Source organism: Myripristis murdjan, chromosome 21 (genome assembly GCF_902150065.1).
Source record: "Myripristis murdjan chromosome 21, fMyrMur1.1, whole genome shotgun sequence".
Lineage (NCBI taxonomy): Eukaryota > Metazoa > Chordata > Actinopteri > Holocentriformes > Holocentridae > Myripristis > Myripristis murdjan.
Window position 1 is genome coordinate 14823617 of NC_044000.1, and position 12700 is coordinate 14836316.

The window sequence follows — 12700 nt, forward strand, 5'->3', positions numbered from 1 at the left end:
CCTAACAGTACACTGGTCACACTGTGTAATAGCCTAAATCTACTGTTAACCATTTACCATTTAGAATTTAGAATGAAAACACAATTAGCAGTTTAATTGGCCATTTTACTGAAGAATAATTAACTTCCTCATTTATATGCGCAATTAATTGACAATCATTTGAAAGTGAGGAGCTAGGTTTAATCACATCGAAGTTATTTCCTAAGATTATACATTTAACACTGTTTGACGAAATGACCACTGACTTGCCAGCCGTGCGTGCGTGCGTGCGTGCGTGTGAGAGAGAGAGAGAGAGAGAGAGAGAGAGAGAGAGAGAGATCTTAGTCCTGTATTATATTTAAGTTACAGCTCTGACGACATTTATTCAGATTTTACACACATTTATTCAAAACCTGCAGCACAGACATACATTTCAGCACTGGTTAATGCACGGCCGTGTTGTCAAGGTCAGAAGATGCTTAAATCCAGTGACAGTGGTGTGGTTTCTTCAGGGTCGACCCGGGGCTAAACCAGGAGCCGGGTCCTGGGGAGAGCGGTCCGTCAATCCACTAAGATGATTGGATAAGACGCTTTCGCCTGTGAGTCTGATTGGCTGAATGGGGTGTCGATCCCGGAGCAGACACTTCCTGGTTTTGTGCCAGACTATGGTTGTTGATAGCAACCGGATGCCTCCCGGGTGTCAAGCGCCCGTCTCTCACAGACATTATTTAGCGGTGCGCTTGTCGAGGGCGGTAGCTTTAGCGGCTGCGGCACCAAAGTAAGTTCGCGACTTGGCGGCTCAGGGCCGGTAACCGAGCGTCTTATTCCAGCTAATGCTAGCATGCCACTAGCTTGTAGTTTGCAGGTGCTCCACAGACTCTGGGCCCACCTTCAGCATCACTTGTCTGATCTCATGCATGAGGTGGCCTGCTGTTTTTTTCGCTGTCAGCTGTATACTTAATTGGCTCAGATAGCACCTTGAGTGATCTGACGTTTGTAAATTATCATATTATCATCCGATTTGATTAGACTGTCTACCCAAATAGATACAATGCAGGTGAATGTGTGATGCAGCTGTAGCCTTTATTTTATTTATTTTTATTTTTTTTAGATATTGCACAGCTGCATTTGGAGCACTGATTGCCAAACTTCGAAGAGTGTGGATTCTTTAAAAAAAAGTGTGCCTGAGAAAGTGCATTCTCATTGCTGGCATATTTGAGTAATCTACATGGCAGTGCTTCAAGAATAGGTATGGTAATCTCTCAATCACTCGTCCCCTTACTCCTTAGATTAGTTTGAAATATACGTTTTTTTCCTCTTCCTATTTTGTTAAATTGGATCAAAAAGGGGAGGCGGGAGGGAGGGGAGTCATGTTATATTCTCTTTAAGTTGTAGTCTAGGTAGTTTGCAAAATCTGCCGGTGGGACCCACAAACCTCGTTTCATTTCCAAGCACTAGAGGGTATCAAACTTTCTGAGAATTGAACAGCCCCACCCTGAAGGCATTCCTTTGCCCCATGTCTTATTTCCATTTCTAGATTCCCCCTTTACAAGCTTAAATGTCTACTTAATATGCTTTAATGCCTGCTCTTTAGAGCCAGGGAGCACTTCATCACTTTTATACACCTTTATATAACACACTGTTAACTAGCAATGCCTTATGGAACAGCTTGTCTTGCAGCTGGAAGGCGCCTCCATGGCATGATGAAGGTACCTGTTCACCATTCACAATAAGACAGTAAAATGGGGATAGAGGCCTCTGCATAGTGCTGCTGTCTATATCAGTCAGCGATGAATATTCATGAATCACAGTGTCATGACATGCTCTGTAATTGGCAGCAACATTAGTAATGACACTGCTGGTATCAAGTCCCTGCATATTCATGTCGTGGGGCAATATTTCCTCATGGTGCTGTTTTTTCTCTCCTTCTGAAAGTGAAAATGTATTCTGAAGCTGCAGGTGTCCCTGGTGCCACAATCAATTGCTGGCTGGATTGTGCCCCAGTGAAAATCAGACAAACCATTAGTTTCTTTGTCAATCTCTTTGATTAATAATCTATCTGAATTATAAAAGGTTGAGAGGAGTCTAAATAGGTTAAACTGAATCTCTTTATAATTGTTATGAATGTAGACCTTAAGGACACCTATATACCAATGTCAGTGCCACTGGCTATTGGGCAAGGTTAGGCTTTTTAAAGATCACTGGTAAAATGTACTGATTATATTTAACTCATAGCTCCAAAAGTTATAGGCTCAGATAATTTGATTATTTTGTGCTCTCAAATACCATCCAATCCAGCTGAGGTGTGAATAAAGTGATGCATCATGCACAATTACAAACATTGCCGTATCCATGCATGCTGTGATAGTTAGCATACTGTAGTAGATTTCTTTTGTACCAGAATTTACTGTGATTCCATTTTGGTCCCGCTAAAGCGTCCCAGAATGGATGACGAGGGAATTGGCTAAAGCTTTGCCTAAGCTGCATGGCTTTCTCCTTTAAGCAGCTGGATGGGAGGATTTTTCCTCCTAGTGGCTCCAGTGTAGTGCACAATCCGAGTGTCACAAGGCAGACCTGCTACGAAACAAGTTGAATGGACTGTTCTTATTATTGACTAAAACAACAACAGCAACAAACAGTGACTATCAGTCTGCACAGTACTAGTTGCCCTCCCCTCCAAAAGACCCCCAGACTGCAGAAAGATACAATCCATTTTTCCTCTGAAAGCAGTTAAATTGCTATAGTAGCCCTGCTGTATACAGTTTGTTTTGGTAGTGGATTACTTACTTTGCATTGTTTGCAGTTGTTGTTTTTCTGTTTTGTTTTTCATGTTAATCACTAACTGGGCTCTATCTGTACATTGCAGGAGGAGGCATGGCGTTCCGCAAGGCAGTGAAGGGAACTGCTGTTGTTGCCAGTGCAAGCTTGTTTGTATTTTATGGCCTCACACAACAGGCAGAATACACAAGAAAAAAGGTGAGATTCTTTCAGAGCATGTATGTTGTCCTGTTAGGAGTTTTATTAGTATAACAGCTTTATATATTACCATTTATTGAATTAAAAATGAATTAGAATTTATACAGTTAGATTGTACTCTGACGTGTAAAGGGCACTAATAATTGCAATGAGCTGCTTTTTCTTTTGTTGTGCTAGTTTTAGTTAATCTTGTGCCATCGACTCCAGAAACATATTTTATTTGTTTTATTTGTCAAGTTAGCTCATTATCTTCATATGTGAATGCAACCCCTCTCTATGCCGCATGCAGATTTTGTGATTAATCTGGATAGACAATATTTTGAAATCTTATAGGGGAGGGAATATAAATTAGCATGTGATTTATTGTTCTTTATTGCTTGATGGTGTCTGACAGCTTTTTTCACAGAAAATGCATGGTTTCTTTTTTCCTAAATCCATCATGAGGAATATGAAGACATATGCATAATAATGAAACACATTTATTAATGTGCACTGTCCCCTGGAGTCATATGACAATGAAATGGATGACTGGTTTTGTTTTGTGTGGATGGTATAGGCCCGAGTATCGCATGTTGTGGAGGCAGCTGAACAGGTGAACATGGTCTACCTGGACGAGCTCCCATCCAGACAAGCTCAGCTGGTGGCCTTACGCAGCACACAGGAGTTTGATGTGCTCATTGTCGGAGGAGGAGCCACGGGCTCAGGTTGTGCCTTAGATGCAGTCACACGGAGTAAGTTTCCTTTGTCCACTGGTTTGGATAAAAGAGCCAGAGCTCTGTACTGTTCATTCAAGCAGCAAATCATTCAATTTGATTCCACTGGTTGTTTCTGGGGCCTCAACTATTCAGTACAACCTCAGATTTTACTGCAGGAGGGAAGAGTACATCTTGTAAATTTCCATCACATAGATTTTGCCAGCTGGTCTGGACATCAGAACTGATAACCTTGTGATATACTGGCCCATCTGATTCTCTACCCTCAAGCTACTGCCAGTTTCCCCTGATTTGTGGTGCATGCACTTTACATGTTGTAACAAATTATGAGAAAAATGTAATTGCCAGATTTCTTACTAGTAAAGAATAAATAGGTAGATTGCACACAAATGTAGATTTATTCTTATCTCCTTATTTTATATTCTTTTTAGTACAGTAGAGCAAGAATGCATAAATGATGTACTTATTGCTTACTATTTGAAGCTTACTATGAAGAATCTGCACCAACTCAAAGGCTGAGCATGAAGTACAACATTTCTCAGTCACAGTCCCTAACTAGCAGCATATTTGATGGATCTCATTTTCATGAGTGAAGAATTGATAAATCCCAGTTATTAATCTGGTGCAACCCATGCTTTTTGGGAACAGCTTTTTGAAAGGATTTTTCACGGCAAACTCTTGTTCAGCCCCTCCTTGCAATCTCAACCGGGTATTCTCCATCCTGATGTTGCGTAACGTCTTCACCATTGTGATGGAGTTGCTTCCAAGCCGTTTCCCTGGGGTTTGATCTGTAAGGCGCTTCACATGCCTGCTATGAAGTCTAGCACAGCAGAATGCTTGGACTGGGAGGATTTCTCCCCTTAAAAAGTCCAAGAGCCATAGTCCAGTCACCAAGAAATTAAAAGATGATTCTTTTGTTCTTTCCCAAATGAGGGAGAGCATCCTCTTGCGGTTACCATTACATACTAAATCAATTATCTATGCTGCTGGTTGGAGGCTTCTTAAATTTGTTTTGCCCCTTTATGTATTCTGGCTGTCTAATGGTGCTGTAGAGGGGGTTTTGGAGCCCCTTCATTCCCCATCTTCTAATCCTCAGTTATTCTTCCGTTCTTCTTTTCAAAATTGGGATTTACAGGCCATCTGGGATGGCAAAGAAGCTTCTATTAGTCAAAGTAAAGAGCGATTTCAATGTTAAAAAATGTTATGGAACTCATATGATGCCCCTCAATACGTCTCAGCATAGTTTTCCAAAAAATGTTCAGAAGAAAACGTTCAATAGGTTTGTTTTCTAAGTTTGGTTGCTTTAACTATGGTATACTCTGAAAACATTTGATTCCTTTTTGTGGTTCATGCTGTCATACTGGTGGAAATGATTTGGTTTTACCCAATGGAATATGTATGGCCTCACAATATTTTTCCCGTCATGAATATTACAGTGGAAGGGCGTGCATATGTGAATAGCATCTGATCTGCTCTAAAGATTTGGGACAATAAGTAGCCAAATATCAGCTCAGTGTTGATGTGTTTCCTTGGTTCCCGTCGTCAGAGCTCAAAACTGCCCTTGTGGAGAGAGACGATTTCTCATCAGGCACCAGCAGCCGGAGCACCAAGCTCATTCACGGAGGAGTCCGATATCTACAGAAAGCCATCATGAAATTAGATTATGAACAGGTAAATGCTTCATTTTTTCTCCACAGCTGACACTTATCCGCAGAATTCCTGGTCCCTCTGGTCATATTGCTTTATTTACCCTCCTATGTTCATTTTTCATTCACGAGAAGCCCTGACATGTTTGCCTTGAATGACTGCCTGCCTGGAATTTTCTGAAGTTGTTTTAAAGAATTTTTTACAACTTGGCAGAGTACCACCCCTGCTGTTATCAAGTTGTGAATTAATAGATGAGATTATTTCAAAGTAATGGGTGGAATAAGGCCTATGTGTCCTCCTTTGTCTGTGAATTGTTTAAGACGAGTCACCCAGGTTCAAACTGAAATGTCACCATTTTCTGTTACATTTCATAGTATTTGAGGAATCTCATTATTCTCGGCTTGTGTTTTCTTTGGGAGCCTTATTTTGCTATCTGTATGAATATGCTAGGGTCCTGGAGGTGAGCAGTGGAAGAGACCAATTAGTGTGATTGCATGAAACACAACTGCCTAGTCAGCAGCTTAACAGTAAAGTGTAGGCTACATGCCTTGGATGAAACAGAGGGCAAATTAAGGCAACGGTGCTTTGGCCGTGGGACTTTGGACTCAGGACTTGTGATTTCTACTTTTGCAAGAATATTTACCCCCCAGAACTGTAATATACTTTATTTAAGCCTGGTAAGAATGACCTAATCACTCCTAAAATCACAGGAAAAAACATTTGATTCTTAATTTGACAATTTTTCCAGCAGAACAAGATAAACTGAATGCTGCTATTTTCAAGTACAGCGTTTTATTTGCCACCTTCAGTATCTAGATCATGAGGCTGGCATAAAGCCGAAGTTGCAGTATATTTTATTTCCAGGATATGATCATTTTGACCTTCTTGTCTCCTCCAGTACAGGATGGTGAAAGAAGCCCTCCGCGAGCGTTCCAATTTGCTGGCCATCGCCCCCCATCTGTCAGCACCCCTACCCATAATGCTTCCAGTATACAAGTAAGAAATGTGTCCCTTCCTTGCTCTCTGTAGTCTTGATAATTTTTCACCTCATATACCATTAAAGGCAGTAAACCTTTCCCTTGGTAAAGACAAGGAGTTGGGAAGATGGAGAAGTTCAGCAGAACGGCAGTAAACTTTAAAGGCAATCACCTTGAGGCTGAGAGGCCCATTGAGGTGTAGGGTAAAAGAAGAGTGGTCCATGGCATCTCTGCAGCATCTCACCCCAGCTCCCCCAGACTTGGGTGAACTCAGGGGCCTTGATTTGATTGGTGCAGCCTTGAATCATAAGCTTTAATTGCACCTGACATTTAAAGCTTCTCTCTGGTATTTAAAGCAGTGTACAGGTGTGGCTCATTACTGAGAGAGGGATAGGAGATTCTGATTTCTCTCTCATTGCTGGGCCGTGGCACCGCCTTAACTCATCATACTGCCTGTCACCATCCCAGGCACTCTTCTTCCTTTGCACAAAGCCACATCTGACACGACTAACATCAATCACACTGCAGTACATTCAGCAAAGGCCTATATTGTAAATGGACGTATTTGTTAGACGTCCCCCAGAAAATCAGAGAAATGTAAGTTGCAGACAATAACATGATAACATATCAACCACATGTGTTACTTGGTCCATTCATGTGGTATGTGTCTTCCTGCTTTGCAAGGTGGTGGCAGCTGCCATATTACTGGGCGGGGATCAAGATCTATGACCTGGTGGCCGGGGGCCAGTGCTTGAAGAGCAGCTATGTCCTAAGCAAGAACAAGGCACTTGAACTCTTTCCCATGCTCAAGAAAGACAAGCTGGTGGGAGCCATTGTCTATTACGATGGTAAGCCATAAACCATGAAATCTTTCTCTGGACACTGTATACTGTAGCATTTTGTGTACATTACTATGCACCGCGAAAGCGTATGCATCACTTTGCGTAATGTTAAAAATGAGAGCACTTATCACAGCTGGAGACGCTCTCCTCAATCTAGCAGCAGCCGCCTAACTGCAGCTTGCAGAAAAATAATCTGTTTAGTTAGCTCTGCCACATAATCGCAAAAGTTGTTTTCTCCATCTTTCATAAACAAGGAGTGCAAGGAATACAGTTTTACATATTCGTCCGTTAGAACAACAGATAACATGTATGTCTCCGGTGTGGAAGGCTCTTTCAGAATGTAAATATAAATTTCACTGCATACAGAAAGTCTCTGAGTGGTGACATCAGCAATCAGGTAGAACCTAAAAATGCCATAAATGTTTTGAAATTTGAAATTTTATATAGAGGAAAATATAAGAGGAAAACTGCACAGGGTAGATGTGTAGTTCACTGTGTTTTAGGCAGAAGAATAAATATTCTCAAAAATTTGTGTTATGAATATCTTTGGTCCTTAATCCTAAATTATCTGGGATAACTCATAAGTAAAATATCCCATGTCTCACATGGCCATGTAATTGCTGGTTATGTGAGCGTAAACAAATTAGAAACAACATTGTTTAAAACAGAAAATAGCCAATAGGCATTGCATTCCAACTAGTCCCGGGATCCATCTTCCTCCAGGCTATACGTGCCTCGTGTTGGCATCAGAAAAACAAAGCATATGTTGATTGTTAGCCAGGGTGTACATAGCATGTCCTGTTCACTCAAGGTCTCCCTTGTAGCTGCAAACTCCCAACTTTGTTTCTCTAGGCTATCTGTCAGACTTCATTTAGCATTTGAGGATATGTGGATTCCCATGTACTGCAAAAAGGCAACATATTTCTGAGGGAATATGGCTGCTATCTGAGCAGTGATCTGTCAACCTTACCCATTTGGCAGAAGTAAGTGGGAGAAAGGCTATTATATTAGGGCTGTTTGTATTTGTTGAGTTTTATAAAAACAGCTTTTCTTCTTTCTTAGTTGAAGATGGCAGCACAATTTTAAAAAGATCCAGCTTGTGTACAAAGTTTTACAGTATTATTGTTAAAATTAGAAAATTATTGTTATTTTTATTAATTCAACAGAGAAAAGGCACAGAAAGCAGACTGTTTACATATACTAAGTTTTTCCTTAAGCTGTCTTTTCCTCCCCTATCCCCATATGCAAGTAGGAACATTATGGCAATGACATTTTCTATCCTGACCTTCTTCACTGGGGATGGGGCTTTGACTGCTTGGGTTCATCTCCTCAGGATTTTTCAAGCCATCATAGTCAGATAGTTTCAACATGAAGACATCCTTTAGCCTTAGAAAATCTAGTCTTTTCAAATATATACCGTTTAGGAAGAAATGACAAAACACTGCATTCACATATATCTCATAGACTAATATCCTAATGAGCTCACAGAATGCAAAAGCAGCATGCATCATTCTGTACAATAATGTTAACAGTATATTACAATATAAATAACATGCCTTGTCACTTTCAAAGCGCTGCACTCTATTTAAAATCTTTTAAGGAAATATTGCCTCTTTTTGTGTGTTTATCTACCATTCATCTTTGCCCTTCTCCTTTTTGCCAGAGGAGTAATTGACAAAAGCATCTGGGATAATAACTCCATCTCCCGCTGTACCTGTAACAATTTAATTGGACAAGTCAGCCCAGCCAAGCATCTCTGTCTCTATGACTGGGAGACATGAAATTCATTGTCATTATTGTCCCTGTCATTTTGCAGCATTTTGTCCAGCCGCAGAGTTCCTCTCACTCCACTGAGTTTTGTACCTCCAGGAGGCTGGAGAGAGTGGTGGTGTGAGTGGAGCGGAGGTGGGGGCGGGTTGGGAGCGGGGGCGGGGGGGCTCCTCTCTCCTCCAGGGAGCTGTGATGCTCATTTAGCTCTGCTCCGTCATTCAGCCATTTTGGCTTTTAATTGCTGATGATAATTATCATCATCATTATTGTTATCTTCGTCAGTGTGTCAGGTTATTATAGCCTTACTATGCTATTCATTCATAAATCCCGGTCCCATGATCTGACTAATCTGTGGATTCCTGACATTTAATGTAGTGATAATGTTCCTGTTCGGTGCCCTGTGCCAATCTGTGACAGGCCCACAACAGAGAGCTGTGAATCACAGGGTCAAAAGTCATCGGGAGGCTCAGCAATCACCAATGATCCCACAATGCCTAGTGGTGCCTAACCCCTCTCTTGCTTGATTTTGTGTTTTTTTTTTGTGTGTGTGTGTGTGCGTTTGTGTTTGTGTGTGCAAGCAACACCAGTGGCATTAGTTTGCTAACCACATAGTATAATGGTCACATTCACCCTACAGAGATGAGGAAGTGGATTCCATGGTCTCCCTAATACATCATGGCAGGGTGCATACTCTTGTATGTAATTCATTCTAAAATGTGGCCTTTAAATCTGTTGTTTTCTTTTTTTTTTTTTTTTTTTTTCTTTTTTTCTACTTTTTGCTTTCAATTTATTTATTTATTTTCCATAGTGGTGGAATAGCTTCCAGCATGCTGTAGCATTAAGCAGAGCCCACCAGCTAGCTAGCCTCAAGTCGCTCAAACGTAAAATAAATCAGGGCACAAAGGACCCTGCTCATTCCTGCAAAGTAGCAACATTTTCCCCGGCCAACAATGAGGACTTGAACTTCCTTGGCAATAACAAATAGAAAGAAAGTCACCCGAGACACCAACATTAAAAGTGATTAATCATCTCTATTCTCTCTTTACTTTTGAACCAAGGGATTGTCCAGCAATAAATCTTCAAAGATGTACATAAGAATCACTTCCTAATGAAACTGGGCTTTGTTCATTTGTCACCTTTTAGACCCTTTCATTTAAATTACAAAACTTGTGACCTTGTGACTCTGAATATAGATCTCTGGTATTTTAAAGCTGAAGAGGGATTAATCCATAAATCTTGATACTAGATTTCTCTGTTCATTAAAAGGATTCTGCCGAGGGATCCTCAGCTTTACAAGCAGATCAGCTGCTGTCAAGAGTTCCTTCTTATTTCATTGACATGTTGAAAAATGTCAATACCAGGAGTGAAAACGATTATTTTGAATCATGACTATGAAGCCCTTTTTTGTCTTTTTATAGGTAGCATGATTCACGTTATCTTGTTTTTATTCCATTTTTACTTTGTAAACTGTGTGGTGAAAATGAGTGTTATGCTATTTACCTTTTGAGCATGTAGGCGATGACACAACAATGCGCATTTATAGAAGCAAATGAGCTTCTTCTCCTCTGAAGGCAGGAATCACACCCCATAGCATGAAGCTATGAAGACAAAATAGGCACAACTGTGTGCTTTTGGTATGTTTAAGGGTCTGACCCGCCTACTCCTTATCCCCATATTCCCTGCCTTTTCCTGAGGACCCCCCACCTCCCCACCCCCATTTCCCCTTCCCAGTGTAGGAGAGGGGAGAAGAGGAGGGATGGCAGAGGCAGGGAGGGGAAGGAGGGGTGGATGGGGCCCACACTCAGGCCAAAGGGCCACTGTGGCTTTAAGTGTGCTCCTTGTGTGGCCGGAGCAGCCATCGCGCTGATGCAAAGTGACAGGGACAGATGTGACATATCGGTTCCGACACACTTCCATACCACCAGTCACAGGCTCGGGGTGACTCACATCCCCCTGCTCTGGTCCTGTCCCCCCGCTGCAGGACAACACAACGATGCTCGAATGAACCTCGCCATCGCCCTCACTGCTGCCAGGTATGGGGCTGCCATAGCCAATTACACTGAAGTGGTGCACCTACTGAAGAGGGCAGACCCTCAAACGGGGAAGGAGAGGGTCTGCGGAGCGCACTGCAGGGACGTGATCACAGGTAAATCCAACAAAAGCCACTTCCTTCCATCCTGCCTCCCTCTCTTGCCACTTTCTTCAGCCCTCACAACAGGAGCCCTCCTTGCACTTATTCAATGCTAGTTTGCACATCGTCATAGCACATCTAATGCAGGGGCTTTTAATATTTTATAAGCGTTTTATGGTGTAGAGGGCTGCTTCAGATCTGGTAGGGAGGGACATAAGATGGAATTAGCGTACTCCAAATGGCCTTACTTACCTTTTAAATGTCATGCATAGGGCTGGCTTTGGAAGAATAAAGCAGTTAAGGGTAAAAGATGGTATTCTGAAACATTTCATGAATAACCAAGATTTGAGGATCTCAACACATGACTACCCCCTGATGTTTTTAAAGATGGAAGTGTGCTCTCAGAGGAGATGTCTCACTTTTCATTATGTGAGAGGGAGGCCTCACATAGAGAGGGCTTAGACTGCAAGGATAATAGAAACACAGTTTTGTTGTCAGTTCTCCGTCCTTTGTCTTTTTTTTCCCCTTTTTTTCTTGCTTGCAAAAATGTGGTGTACAAGCTTATGATAGGGAATTCAAACAAATATGTCAGCTTCACGTGTCAAATTAGTAGAGTAGCCTGTCATTCAACTTGTTGTCAAAACAGATCATTTACTATCCTTATGGTATCTTTTGATATGAATCCCATTATATAGCTCGTCAACATCAAGCATCACATTAACAAACATTTCCCCTCCACACATTCAAAAGACTCCCTCAGTCACTGCCTCCTGAGCTACTCTGTGGCACAAAGAGGCGAGAGGGAAATTAGGTATGTCTGTTTCCTATTAATTACAATCCTGGGAAGTCTCCCATGGACACACTCGAGCCACTCTATTACGGAGAGAGGGGGGTGTTCGCTGATAAATTAATAATCCAGCTTGTCACCAGCCACAGATGAATAGCCCCTGGTGATTGATGCTGTTTTCTTTCATAGGGCAGGAATTTGATGTCAGAGCCAAATGTGTTATCAATGCCACGGGACCTTTTACGGACGCACTGCGGAAAATGGATGATCAGAAGAACCCCAACATCTGTCAGCCCAGTGCTGGGGTGCACATCGTCATCCCAGGCTATTACAGGTAACTAACGGCGGGCCCCTACGTCTCTGTCACTGTCCCCCTGTATCACCTGCTCCTTAACACCGCCGTCTCATCAATTCATTAGCCAGCGCCTGTACACTGCTCGGGCCCTGACAACAGATCCAGCCACAACAGCCAGGCACTGTCAGGCTGGTCGTACCTTCTCGCGGCTGTCAGGGCTGGAGAACCACAGCTGAGGAGTATCATGGCATGTTGTTTGTAATCAATGTTCTCGTTAGGCAAGATTTAGATCTGCTACATCAGGCAAAACTGTGGTGCTGTGTGTAATTTATCTAGTGGTGCATCCAGATTTTTGAACAGAGCCCAGCCTGATCAAACATTTTCCCATGGCGGAGGGTGCAAATGGACTTTCTGATTGGATTCCTCTCTGCCTCTCTACCGGATCTGGGATTTCTGCTTTCTTGTTGATGCATGTTATTTGTGTTCGCAAGGGGGCAAGGCTGCTCCCGCGACCCAGCCTCCACCCTCCGCTATTCCAGTGTTAAATTGAGTCAGTGCCACGTGTATGTGTTTTAAACAGGAC

General features: G+C 42.2%; 1 protein-coding gene across 3 annotated transcripts in view; it reads left to right on the forward strand.

The window, feature by feature from the left end:
• The first annotated feature begins 636 nt into the window (after positions 1-636).
• The window catches only part of LOC115379608 (glycerol-3-phosphate dehydrogenase, mitochondrial), a 28093-nt gene continuing 16029 nt past the window's right edge, over positions 637-12700 (forward strand). For 2 of the 3 annotated variants that reach the window (XM_030080357.1, XM_030080359.1), the window contains exons 1-9: positions 643-757; positions 1091-1228; positions 2846-2955; positions 3512-3686; positions 5215-5339; positions 6214-6311; positions 6977-7140; positions 10886-11050; positions 12012-12156. In XM_030080357.1, the coding sequence (XP_029936217.1) occupies positions 2854-2955; positions 3512-3686; positions 5215-5339; positions 6214-6311; positions 6977-7140; positions 10886-11050; positions 12012-12156 (974 nt within the window). In that variant the 5' untranslated portion in view covers positions 643-757; positions 1091-1228; positions 2846-2853. Of the gene's footprint in view, positions 758-1090; positions 1229-2845; positions 2956-3511; positions 3687-5214; positions 5340-6213; positions 6312-6976; positions 7141-10885; positions 11051-12011; positions 12157-12700 lie in introns of all 3 variants that reach the window. The other variant, XM_030080358.1, reaches the window with a different exon arrangement.